Source organism: Salmo salar, chromosome ssa17 (assembly GCF_905237065.1).
Source record: "Salmo salar chromosome ssa17, Ssal_v3.1, whole genome shotgun sequence".
Taxonomy (NCBI): Eukaryota; Metazoa; Chordata; class Actinopteri; order Salmoniformes; family Salmonidae; genus Salmo; species Salmo salar.
In genome coordinates, this window is record NC_059458.1 from 9,691,035 (window position 1) to 9,704,443 (window position 13,409).

General features: G+C 44.5%; 1 protein-coding gene across 2 annotated transcripts in view; it reads left to right on the plus strand.

Moving 5' to 3' along the window:
* The window catches only part of tm163 (Transmembrane protein 163), a 43,596-nt gene that overhangs the window by 18,751 nt on the left and 11,436 nt on the right, over positions 1–13,409 (plus strand). For both annotated transcript variants that reach the window (NM_001140020.1, XM_014151223.2), the window contains 3 exon segments: positions 2,688–2,731; positions 3,175–3,266; positions 5,483–5,579. In NM_001140020.1, the coding sequence (NP_001133492.1) occupies positions 2,688–2,731; positions 3,175–3,266; positions 5,483–5,579 (233 nt within the window).

The following is a 13,409-nucleotide window of genomic DNA, read 5'->3' on the forward strand; positions in this document are numbered from 1 at the left end:
ACTTTTAGGCCTACCTATCAAAGAATGTTAGAAACAACTTTGTGAGGCATTGGAATACCTTCCTGGTCTTTGTGGTTCAATCTGTGTTTGAAATTCACTGCTCGACTGAGGAACCTTACAATTATCTGTATGTGTGGGGTACAGAGATGAGGTAGTCGTTCAAAAATCATGTTAAACGCTATTATTGCACACAGAGTGAGTCCATGCAACTTATTATGTGACTTGTTAAGCAAATGTTTACCCCTGAACTTATTTAGGCTTGTCATAGAAAAGGGCTTGAATACTTATTGACCCAAGAAATCTCAGCTTTTAATTTCGTATTAATTTGTAAACATTTGTAAAAACATAATTCCACTTTGACATTATGCGGTATTGTGTGTAGACCAGTGAAAAAAATAATTTCTCAATTTCTGAAGTTTATTAGGTACACCCACAGGGATGTTGGTCCGTGCTGACGCGATGGCATGCTGCAGATTGGACAGCGGTACAGTACATGCATGCTGCAGATTGGACAGCGGTACAGTACATGCATGCTGCAGATTGGACAGCGGTACAGTACATGCATGCTGCAGATTGAACAGCGGTACAGTACATGCATGCTGCAGATTGGACAGCGGTACAGTACATGCATGCAGCAGATTGGACAGCGGTACAGTACATGCATGCTGCAGATTGGACAGCGGTACAGTACATGCATGCTGCAGATTGGACAGCGGTACAGTACATGCATGCTGCAGATTGGACAGCGGTACAGTACATGCATGCAGCAGATTGGACAGCGGTACAGTACATGCATGCTGCAGATTGGACAGCGGTACAGTACATGCATGCTGCAGATTGGACAGCGGTACAGTACATTCATGCTGCGAACAGCAGATACGCTGTGGCATTCAATTGTTGCTCAATTGGTATCAAGGGATCTAACGTGTCCCAGGAAAACATTCCCCACACCAGTACACCACCACCGTTAGCCTTTACCATTGACACCAGGCAGGATGGGGCCATGGACTCATGCTGCTTACACCAAATCCTGACTCTGCCATCAGCATGACGCAACAGGAACTGGGATTCGTCAGACAAGGCAATGTTTTTCCACTCCTTAATTGTCCAGTGTTGGTGATCGCCAGTGTTGGTGCCCACTGGAGCTGCTTCCTCTTGTTTTTAGCTGATAGTGGAACCCGGTGTGGTCGTCTGCTGCAATTAACCCGTCTGTGACAAGGATCGAGATGCTATTCTGCACACCACTGTTGTACTGACTGTGCCATTATTTGTCTGTTTGTGACCTGCCTGTTAGATTGCACAATTTTTGTCTTTGTACTTTCTACTTTCTGACCTCTCTCATCAACGAGCTGACAGGACTGCCGCTGACTGGATGTTTTTTGTTTGTATCACCATTCTCGGGAAACCCTAGACACTGTCATGCGTGAAAAAGCCCAGGAGGGCGGCCGTTTCTGAGGTACAGGATCCGGCGCGCCTGGCACCGACGATCATACCACGCTCATTGGTCGCTTAGGTCACTCGTTTTGCCCATTCTGTTCAATCGAACAGTAACTGAATGCCTTTTTTTTATAGCAAGCCATGGCCATGTGAATACTGTTCAATGACTATGTACTTAGAGCCGCGGTCTCTAAGGTGAAGGGAGGCTCTCAATGGTGCATCTGTAGAAGTATGTGAGGTCCTTAGGGGCTAAGCACATTTTTTTTCAGCCTCCTGAGGTTGAAGAGGTGCTGTTGCTCCTTCTTCACCACACTATCTGTGTGGGTGGACCATTTCAGGTTGTGATGTGCACGCCGAGGAACTTGAAGCTTTTCACCCTATCCACTGCGTCCCTGTCGATGTGGATGGGGGCGTGCTCTCTCTATCTCCTGTATTCCACGATCAGCTCCTTGGTTTTGTTGACGTTGAGGGACAGATTATTTTCCTGGCACCACTCTGTCAGGTCCCTCACCTCCTCCCTCTAGGGTGTCTCGTCATTGTTGGTAATCAAGGCTTATCGCTTTTTGTTTTGTCGGCAAACTTGATGATTGAGTTGGAGACGTGCTTGACGTGCGAGATTGGAAGTTTAGGAGTTGATTATCTAGGATCGTTGGATCTGGTCTCTTTTACTCAAAACAGCCTGAATAGGAAGTCTAGGCAGGCTACAACCCAAACGTAACGTAGCCTCAGGAAATATCTGTGTTACAAACAGCTGTATGTACACATTGGTGGGGTACTCAGTCCTGCTCACTGCTCGGTAATTAAAAGCAGCAGCCACATTGTTTTCGAGGGCTAACTAAGGATTTTAACACTGTGAACCTGACATTGGTGTGGATGCTGAGTGAAAACACCACATTATATCTTACTACCTTACTACCACACCTGCTGAGTAGAACAGGGTTGTAGTTGCGCTATATAAGTCCTGGGTTTAAATGCGTTGAGAATTTAATTGAGCCTGTCTGTTATTTTGGACGGCCAGATGGGTGGGGTTTGCACCTTTGGGACTATTCTATTGGTCCCATGGTCCCAGTCCCAGGCAAGTTCAATCAAGCGCAGCTAAAGTAGTGAAAAGAAAACAAATACTATTTGACTCCAGGGACTACCGGTAGGCTGAGTCATTCACAACAGTACCACTGATATAAATGCATTTCATGAATGAATGTTCTTCGTGTAAATTATTAAAACTTGTGTTTCTCTTGGTTTTTTTTCAGCTGTTTCCTTCATGAGACACAGTGCCTCGGCTTTCGGATTCGCTGTAGGTACTTTTAAAATGTATTTGAATGAATCTACTACTGAGTGCTAAAGGGCAGAGAGCGAAATAGGGCAGATGTCATCACTAACACGTTACAATCAGTGCGTTTGAGGGGTGAATTTGAGCAAGGCGAGGCACAGGATCACTGATCTTGATCACGTAAAGAGTAGTAGCTCTAGCTAGTTATTTGGGATGCAAGGTGATTCGTAGATAAATGCAATGTAGTCGATCTCAAAAACACATTGGTTCCACAAGGGCCATATCGAGTCCTGCTAACCTTAGGAGTCTAAGCTTGTAATTTAGGCTAGATTGGCATTGACGTTGAGTTATTGGGATGAGGATAACTGAAGGGTAGAATCATTTAAGTGAACCCCCATTCCTCATGGCTTTCTGTTGAATAGCTGGTCAGTGTTGTTGTTGACGTTGTTGTTGTTTACCCTCTGCAGTTTGATGCCGCCCTGGACGTGCTGTCCTCCATCATCGTGGTGTGGCGCTATAGTAACGCCGCCGCCGTTCACTCTGCAAACAGGGAGTACATGTGAGTAGATATATCACCGCCATATTTATCATATTTGTTGTTTTTGATGACCAGCGAAACTATATATAGCCTAGAAATTATACTGCATTCTAGCACTATTTTGTCTCTTCAGCGTAATCGCTGCAGTTATTACAATGCATTTCATTCTTTGGGACTGTAGTGTACAGTATTAGAACCCCAGCGTTGTCTCTCATCCCCCTTACTCGCATTTTCATGTGTGAAATTGCCAGCCACCATCCGCTCGGGGGGATGCTTTTGTGAATGCAGATCGCCATGGAGACTGGTGTATAAGCCTATAGCCTGGTTAAACCAGATTGAATGCTGCTTTAATGATGAAACAGTGGTGGGTTTAACATTCATTCTGGTTTAACCAGGCTAACCAGCATTACAGCAGCAGATTGACAGCCTCTGGTTTACTGTAGAAGCCTATAGGCTGGTTAAACCAGATTGAATGCTGCTTTAATGATGAAACAGTGGTGGGTTTAACATTCATTCTGGTTTAACCAGGCTAACCAGCATTACAGCAGCAGATTGACAGCCTCTGGTTTACTGTAGAAGCCTATAGCCTGGTTAAACCAGATTGAATGCTTCTTTCACCATTGTGAGGGCAGCATTCAATCTGGTTTAACCAGGCTAATATGAGCCTTCAGTTGTACCAGTGAACATCTCTTTGGTCCAGAATCCTAATTGCAAGGTTTGTGTTACCCAGCAGCTAGTAATTGGCCTCTCCTAGGTGTGTGTTGTGGGGGGTGAATGTGTGTGTGTGTGTGTGTGTGTGTGTGTGTGTGTATGTGTGATCCCTCAGGGGAGAGGCCAGGCAGGAGTAACGCTCTAGGCCACCGGACAATTAAATTACCAGGTCTGTAGACGAATGAGCGAGCAGCATGAATTTTACAGCAAGTTTTTCTTCCATTGTAATTGGAGGAATATTGTTATATTCGCCTGCTGACATGACACATGGAGCAGGAGAGAAAGGGTAGACACAGACTGGATGACTCTGTGTGTGTGTGCGTGCGTGCGTGCGTCCTCAGTCTAGTCAACTACAGTTCTGCCAAGTCCGGTCAAGATCTTGCATCTTGCGACTTTGATGTCAAAACTAAATTGACTGTCTTGCGATGTTTGAAGAAAATCAAACTTGCAATTGCGCTTGATGCCAATTGCCTTGAGTCGACGAGACCAAAAAAAAGGGACTCTTCTAAGCAGCAGAATTATAGCCCAGTGAAGATCAAATGGACGTTTCAGTCAGCTGAGCTGTTGGTTGGGCAGGTGTGTTGTGAGGGAGAGTCTCTGTTGTTGAGCTACAACAACACAGCCCCCAGGAGGTCTCTCACACACAGCGCTCTGGGTCTCTCTGTCTCTCCCGCTGCACCACTGAAATCATTCCTACATGGCTCCTCTCCTCTCGCTCTACTTTGTGTTGCCTAGCTACCTTCCGGTTCGGACCCAGGGGACTGGGTGCTGCTGAGCGGGAGCCAGCTGTGACCATCAACACACACATGTTGCCATCCATTATGTTTTTGTCTGAACATCATGTATGTTATATCTATAATACACGGTCTACTTTCGACACTTTCTCTTGTTCTTGGCCTTTTCATGGGCTCTTTGTGATAATGTGTATGGTGTGTATAGCAACTAAGTCTGCGCTAGACTGGTAGATTAAGTAGGGGAGAGAGAGAGCAGACAGACCGCTAACCCGACCATGCCTGACCACCCCAGATGACACAGATGACTGATTTTGGGGCTTCTCCCAGCCAGGCTTACCTAATTGGATAAAACTGTGTTTAAAGAAAATCTCTTCTCAAATTGATCCGCGGAGACTGTGTTCAACTCTCTGAATCAGCCACGGAGAAAAGCAAAATGGTTGTTTATTTAACGGATGCTTTTTCTCTTCCACAAGCTGTAGAAATAATGGAGACGATTTGCAATTGTATTAAGATGCGTTAAGCTTGTATGATGGGTAGTTGCAACAGGTCTGCTTTGTCATGGAAAGGTCTCCCTGTGGCCAATGATTTGGGAATGTTTCAAAATACAATATATGATCCCTCACATAAATGATTTTCAAAGCAGAATATTATTAATCACTGTTTTCTCTCACTCTCTTTCCTTCCATTTCCCCTCTGTCTACCTCCCTCACTCCCTCTCCCCGCTCCCTTCCTCTCTCTTGCTTCCCCCCTAACTCCCTCCTCCCTCTCACCCCTCTCTCTCTCTCTCTACAGAGCCTGTGTGATCCTGGGAGTGGTCTTCATCCTGTCCTCTCTGTGTATCCTGGGAAAGGCAATCCATGACCTGGCTACCAAGCTACTGCCTGAAGTGGTAAAAGATGCCATCTCCTGCCGTTGTACCCTTAAGAAAGGCACTTACCCTTAACTGCACCTATTACTCTCAATCCAGGGGCGCTACACTGTCTGTCTGTCTGTCTGTCTGTCTGTCTGTCTGTCTGTCTGTCTGTCTGTCTGTCTGTCTGTCTGTCTGTCTGTCTGTCTGTCTGTCTGTCTGTCTGTCTGTCTGCCACACGAAAAGCTCTTTTTGGTGAACGCAGCCATATGGTCCGGCTCAACGAAAAGACTCAAATGTAGTGCACTACGTAGGGAATAGGGCGTCGTTTGAGACACAGCCCTACTCTCCGCTCTGCTCCACATGTCTGGGCATGTGAGCGTTCATTAAGGCCAGCTCTGGGTACTGTAATACCCACCTTGGCAGTGCCAGCAGCCTTGGCAAATGGGTTTTGCTGCAGCAAAGGGATTCCAATGAACATCTGGTTGGTGCGCTGAAATTGCTTGTCAAAAACAGAGGAGTGTAACTCGGTTTGGTGACTTGTTTTTCTCGTCGCACAGCTTTGCTTGTGTCGCGCTCATGTCATGACAAATGTGTTGGGTGTCATTTGTCAAGGCAGTGGGGGGTACAGACAGTGTACTGTACATTTCACTGCTGGGGCATCACAAATACATCTACACATCTTTACAAAGTCTTATTGTATGGTGGTTGTTGTTGTTGGATGGACAATAGAATAAAGATTCACTGCAATGCAACATATAGTAAGTCAGTCTAAATCAACAGAAATATGGCGTCTTTTCACTCTTCGAAGTTGTCAACTGGTTGTACTTGGGTTATCTGATGTCTCTTCAACTAGAGCATTGTGTCATTATGGAGTCCCCAATGCCAAATGACACCATGTTCCCAACATAGTGCACTATTTTTGACCAGAGCCCTATGGGCCGGGGTCAAAAGTAGTGCACTTTGTAGGGAATTTGGTGCCATTTGGGACACAACTTAGTATAAACTCCGAGAGCTAATATATAGTTTCATTCTCGCATCGCCAGACTGGTCACATCGGGTGTGAATTCCATTTACAAGACTCTCAGGTGGGAATGTGTGAAGAGACAACACCTCCAGAATGGAGAGCGGGACAGAGAGAGAGGCCCTATTCTCACTACGAGATATGAAGGAGGGTCTGAGGAGCAGCGGGGTGGCGAACCAGAATTCTACTTATCAATTCACATTACATACTTGCCTTACCTTTTGTTGTGGCCGGCAACGCAACATTCTTGGTCCGCATCTCAAATTGACCGTAAATATCACAGTAGCCACTAGCCAGTAAGCACAAACTGTTCAACAATAACAGTAACTTTTCTTCTAAAACATATTACGCTATTAAATAATGCAACCAAACCATATTACACTCTTGAATAATGCAACAATTAACACAACAATTACATACTTTTTTCATTTATTTCATAAGCAAAGTTATGAAACACCCAATGCCCCTGTGTGAAAAAGTAATTGTCCCCTTACACTGAATAACTGGTTGTGCCACCTTTAGCTGCAATGACTGCAACCAAACACTTCCTGTAGTTGTTGTTCAGTCTCTCACGTCGCTGTGGAGGAATGCTTGGCTCACTCTTCCATGCAAAACTGCTTTAACTCAGCGACATTTGTGTGTTTTCAAGTATGAACTGCTCGTTTCAAGTCCTGCCACAACATCTAATTTGGGATAATGTCTGAACTTTGAGTAGGCCATTCCAAAACTTCAAATGTGTTGCTTTTTAGCCATTTTCATGTAGACTTGTGTTTTGGATCATTGTTTAGCTGCATGACCCAGCTGCACTTCAGCTCACAGATGAATGGCCTGACATTCTCCTGTAGAATTCTTTGACACATAGCAGAATCCATGGTCCATTCTATTTTGGCAAATTGTCTAGGTTCTGAGGCAGCAAAGCATCCCCAAACCATCACACTTCCACCACCATGTTTGACCTTTGGTATTAGGTTCTTACTGTGGAATGCAGTGTTTTGTTTTTGCCAGGCATAATGAGACCCATGTTGTCCATATTGGGTTTTAGTTGAAGTCCTGATAACATTCAGTATCGACAATATGCAAAAATAAAGAAAAGGGAGCAAATACTTTTTGATGGCACTGTATGTGCAGACAAAGGGTTTATTTTCTCGTCTGAAGGCTACACTCATTACATTTTAGCTTCAAGACAAAAGCACAGAGTTGCTATGACAGAATGTCTTCATCAAGTAACTTTAATAGCCTATCAAAAATGAACGATTAACCCTCTCATACGAATATAAAAGTACAGTAGGCCTACCTTACAACATTACAACAAACCAGGCTCAATTTTTGCAATATCATGCAAACCATTGCATGTGGTAATTGCGACTGAAAACGGTGGCATAACTGAATTCACTGCGACAAGGTGTTATATATGGAAGCTCATACCTGCCACACAAACAATTAAATAAAAAGCCTCATGATTTGTCAAGGTGCACAATTCGTCTGTGCTTCACTCTGATCAACTGTAGCCTACTGATAACAACCACAGCTGCAACTAGCCTAGAGAAGTCTATGCGCTCTGATCCCATCTGTGCCTGGGGAAACGTAACGTCATGTTTTTATAGCTTAAGCTATGTAGATATGACTGGAATGAATCAACACAATGGTGATGACATACTGTATGAGTATCTTTTTAATTACAAATACAAAGGCCTAGACTATGTAACCCTACATACAGCGAGCTCGACCCTGTTAGTTTTATTGTCCAATCGCAGTTGTTGTCTCTTTGTCTGTGTAAAGGGTTTTAATGTTTTCTTACGCCCTAGGGCCAGGAGTTTTTTCATTCGTTTTTTTTTAAGCCATACGCCCTGATTAGAACAATTATCTGGTCCCATCAAAGCCGATTTATTATTTTGTCACACGCTACAACGAGGGTCCGGATTTGTTAGATTAGCCTACTGTACTTACTACCAGATTAGGAAAAACAATTTCCTCCCCACCACTCTGGGACCTGTGGTGCCATCTCTGAAATCACCACACATTTGTAACACATGTTTTTGGAGGTGGGGATGGGCTTCCATAGTTTTACGTGGCTCAGCCGGCAGCTACTGCGACATTTTCAAAATGTAACAGGCTGTTACTGCAATTTCAGGTAAAACATAAATAAAAGAAGTCTCAAATAGGATAAATGTTGTATTACCATGTATACTGTAGGACTGTTGGCTCAACGAGACAATTCTGTTTACTGCCCTGCTTCAAGGAGGTAACTGTCGGGCTAGTGTTTTGCGCCACCTCCGGAGGTAACGGTCGAGACGTAGCAAGGACGCACGTTTACATTTGCGCAATATGTGTTAGCCGACGGTATTTATACGAAAAGTGTTGTACGTGTGAAGAGGCTCAGAGAGGGAGAGAAACACACACAGAAAGAGAAAGAGTGAGAGGGAGAGAGAGGGAGACAGACAGAGTGTGAGAGAGAAAGAGAAACAAAGAGAGAGAGATTTGTGAAGAGAAACAAGTGTTTATCTGGCTGCTGTCGGTGCATGAGAGAGAGATAAAAAAAAAGCGAGAGAGGGGAGAAAGAGAAAAAAGAGCGATAGAAAACAGAGAGAAACAGAGAGATATGTGAAGTGAAACATGCTGTTGTGGTCTCTCTCTTCCTGGTGGATAATTACAGGAGGAATGTGGCAGAGCTCAGGTGTGAAAAGAGAACCGTGGCCTTCACACTACTAGAATAGATAACTGCATTACTGTGTTGCCAGGCAATAAGTCGAAGCTAAGAGCCCGTTTAATAATAGAAAGCAAACCAGGTAGCCTAAGGCCATTGATGTCATAAGCACTTCTGGTGTTTGGGTTTTTCATCATTGGTTAATTGGACAAATCACGATTTTACAGGTGTTAGCTGCTTTTGAATTTCGGGAGGGGATATTTGGCCCGTAATTTGCAAAGAGAGAGGGTGGAGCTCCTCGTTCTAGCATCTCTTGATCCCATTTCTTAACCACTACCTATGATTTGGCTCGAGGGAATCAGGCCAATTATTGGAGGCACACCTAACGTGCAACACATTTAACACTAGAACCGCTGGCCTTTTAGCGTCTACGTACCCGCTTGAGAACAATGCCGGGCGAGCCTTACAGCGTATGTATCAGATGCATATCAACCTGCAAGGTGCGCAAACCTGCTTGATAAATAAATGCTTGATAAATAGTGCATAAACTATTGTAAAGGATTAATTGCATGAAGAAATATTCATGGTAATATATCAATTACAACAAATAACAACAATAGTTATTTGTTTAGATAGAGTCAAGGATGTTTTAAAAAAATATTCTACAAAGTCCTAGAAAAAATCTAGGCCTATATCCTATTTTCGTTTCTCTTACAATAAAAACATTACAGTGTAATCCGTTTGATCAGCTGTAAATAATTCTACAAAGTCCTAGAAAAAATGTAGGCCTATATCCTATTTTCGTTTCTCTTACAATAAAAACATTACAGTGTAATCCGTTTGATCAGCTGTATTTGTAGATTCGATTAGTAATAGAGTTCTAGAAATGAATAAAGTCCAGTAGAAACGAAAAAGATAATAATAATAATAATAATATAACCAGCCATTTCCTGCCTTCCTGAACAAAAGCACCAATATATTCATGACAAGATATAAAAACAGTTGATTGTATCAGACACTGTATTGTGCCCTTGGCGGCCTGCTTGGCAGCTGTATCTTCTTCTTTTGCCGTTGGTGTGGTTCTCACGAAGGTCACATGCCAGATCCAGTGGGAATGCATGGTGCTGAGGATGCAAACACTGATGTGGAGTACAGCGGGAGCTGCTATGTTGTTTTGCGCAGAGGGAGGGCAGCTCCCGCCTTGTTGGTTCACTGGCTAGTCTTCTTTGCAATCAACTTGTCTGCCAGGGAAATTGATGTGAAGAAATTGTCCATGGTCACATTTCTGCCTTTGCTCGTGTAAGGCTCTACGGGTCTGAAAACCACAATCTCAAACAGTCGCTCACCCGCTGGCCTGGTTTCATCTTTCCCCTGATATGGAAAGTAATTGAGCAAGTACTTGGTTTCGACATCGGCAGCTAACCAAAAGTTAACTGAAGTCACACGCACAATTATCAATTTCTGTCTGGTTTCTTTCGCCCATTCATCCATTGACGACAGAATAACATAATAATTTACGTTTATTACTAGTTTTTGCTTAGCAATCTCATAGAAACTGCAGAATATGCTCTTTCAGATATAGAAATCACACTGTTTTACATGTATGTGACTCTGTCAATTACAAGATGCACCCATCTCTTCATGTACAATTTGACAACTGTATGAGGCTTAATATTGTCACTCATCAGATTATTGTCAATGTAATCTTGTCTATAGGCAAACACTTATTATGTGTGAAATTAGTTTTGGTATATGTTACCTTTATTTAACTAGGCAAGTCAGTTAAGAAGAAATGCCTATTTTCAATGACGGCCTAGGAACAGTGGGTTAACTGCCTTGTTCAGGGGCAGAATGACAGATGTTTACCTTGTCAGCTCGGGGATTCAATCTAGCAACCTTTCGGTTACTAGTCCAACGCTCTAACCACTAGGCTACCTGCCGCCTGTCCTTGAAGCAGGGCAGTGTAAACAGAATTGTTTTGTTGAGCCAACACTCCTACGGTATAAATGGTAATAGCAGAGCAATGTTTTTCAAACAGCTGAAATGTATAATCTTTTACTGATATTTGTAGGGTATGAAATAGTAAAAAAATCACTAACACTATACTTGACACCCAGTGCCACGTTATGACACTGTCATCCCTTGACAGTGTTAACCTCTAGAGGACCCCTTCTAGAAGACCCCCCCCCCCCTTGACAGTGTTAACCTCTAGAGGACCCCTTCTAGAGGACCCCCCCCTTGACAGTGTTAACCTCTAGAGGACCCCCCCTAGACAGTGGTAACCTCTAGAGGACCCCTTCTAGAAGACCCCCCCTTGACAGTGTTAACCTCTAGAGGACCCCCCCTAGACAGTGTTAACCTCTAGAGGACCCCTTCCAGAGGACCCCCCTTGACAGTGTTAACCTCTAGAGGACCCCCCTTGACAGTGTTAACCTCTAGAGGACCCCCCCTTGACAGTGTTAACCTCTAGAGGACCCCCCCTTGACAGTGTTAACCTCTAGAGGACTCCTTCTAGAGGACCCCCCTAGACAGTGTTAACCTCTAGAGGACTCCTTCTAGAAGACCCCCCCCTTGACAGTGTTAACCTCTAGAGGACCCCTTCTAGAGGACCCCCCCCTTGACAGTGTTAACCTCTAGAGGACCCCTTCTAGAGGACCCCCCCTTGACAGTGTTAACCTCTAGAGGACCCCTTCTAGAGGACCCCCCCTAGACAGTGTTAACCTCTAGAGGACCCCTTCTAGAGGACCCCCCTTGACAGTGTTAACCTCTAGAGGACTCCTTCTAGAGGACCCCCCTAGACAGTGTTAACCTCTAGAGGACTCCTTCTAGAAGACCCCCCCCCCCTTGACAGTGTTAACCTCTAGAGGACCCCTTCTAGAGGACCCCCCCCCTTGACAGTGTTAACCTCTAGAGGACCCCCCCCTAGACAGTGTTAACCTCTAGAGGACTCCTTCTAGAGGACCCCCCCTAGACAGTGTTAACCTCTAGAGGGACCCCTTCTAGAGGACCCCCCCCCTAGACAGTGTTAACCTCTAGAGGACCCCTTCTAGAGGACCCCCCAGACAGTGTTAACCTCTAGAGGACCCCTTCTAGAGGACCCCCCCTTGACAGTGTTAACCTCTAGAGGACCCATTCTAGAGGACCCCCCCCTTGACAGTGTTAACCTCTAGAGGACCCATTCTAGAGGACCCCCCCTTGACAGTGTTAACCTCTAGAGGGACCCCTTCTAGAGGACCCCCCCTAGACAGTGTTAACCTCTAGAGGACCCCTTCTAGAGGACCCCCCCCTAGACAGTGTTAACCTCTAGAGGACCCCTTCTAGAGGACCCCCCCTTGACAGTGTTAACCTCTAGAGGACTCCTTCTAGAGGACCCCCCCTAGACAGTGTTAACCTCTAGAGGACCCCTTCTAGAGGACCCCCCCTAGACAGTGTTAACCTCTAGAGGACCCCCCCCTTGACAGTGTTAACCTCTAGAGGACCCCCCTTGACAGTGTTAACCTCTAGAGGACCCATTCTAGAGGACCCCCCCTAGACAGTGTTAACCTCTAGAGGACTCCTTCTAGAGGACCCCCCCTAGACAGTGTTAACCTCTAGAGGACCCCTTCTAGAGGACCCCCCCTAGACAGTGTTAACCTCTAGAGGACCCATTCTAGAGGACCCCCCCTAGACAGTGTTAACCTCTAGAGGACCCCTAGGTTAACAGCTGACATAACTTGACATAACCTGTTATAATAGGGTCAAAACACTGTCACGACACATTTATACCTGTTGTGGCATATATTGTGTTATTTTATGGCTGGTTATAACACCTACATACTGTAAGAGTGTCAAAACCCACATTTATTCAAATGATTTTTTTTCCCCTGCCAAGAAGTTTCCTTTTGTTTGAAAGTTTGTTTCTTAAATCCTTTGATGAAAACATTAAAACCCTTTACACAGACAAAGAGACAACAACTGCGATTGGACAATAAAACTAACAGGGTCGAGCTCGCTGTATGCAGGGTTACATAGTCTAGGCCTTTGTATTTGTAATTAAAAAGATACTCATACAGTTTGTCCTCACTATTGTTTTGATTGACTGGAATTAATCAATCATTTTTTATTAAAAAGGCCTAGTTAGCCGAGCCACCCAAAGTTCGAATATAAACCAAAGTTGATCACATTCACATTTTCCCAGAACACAAATAAATGGCCTTATTTT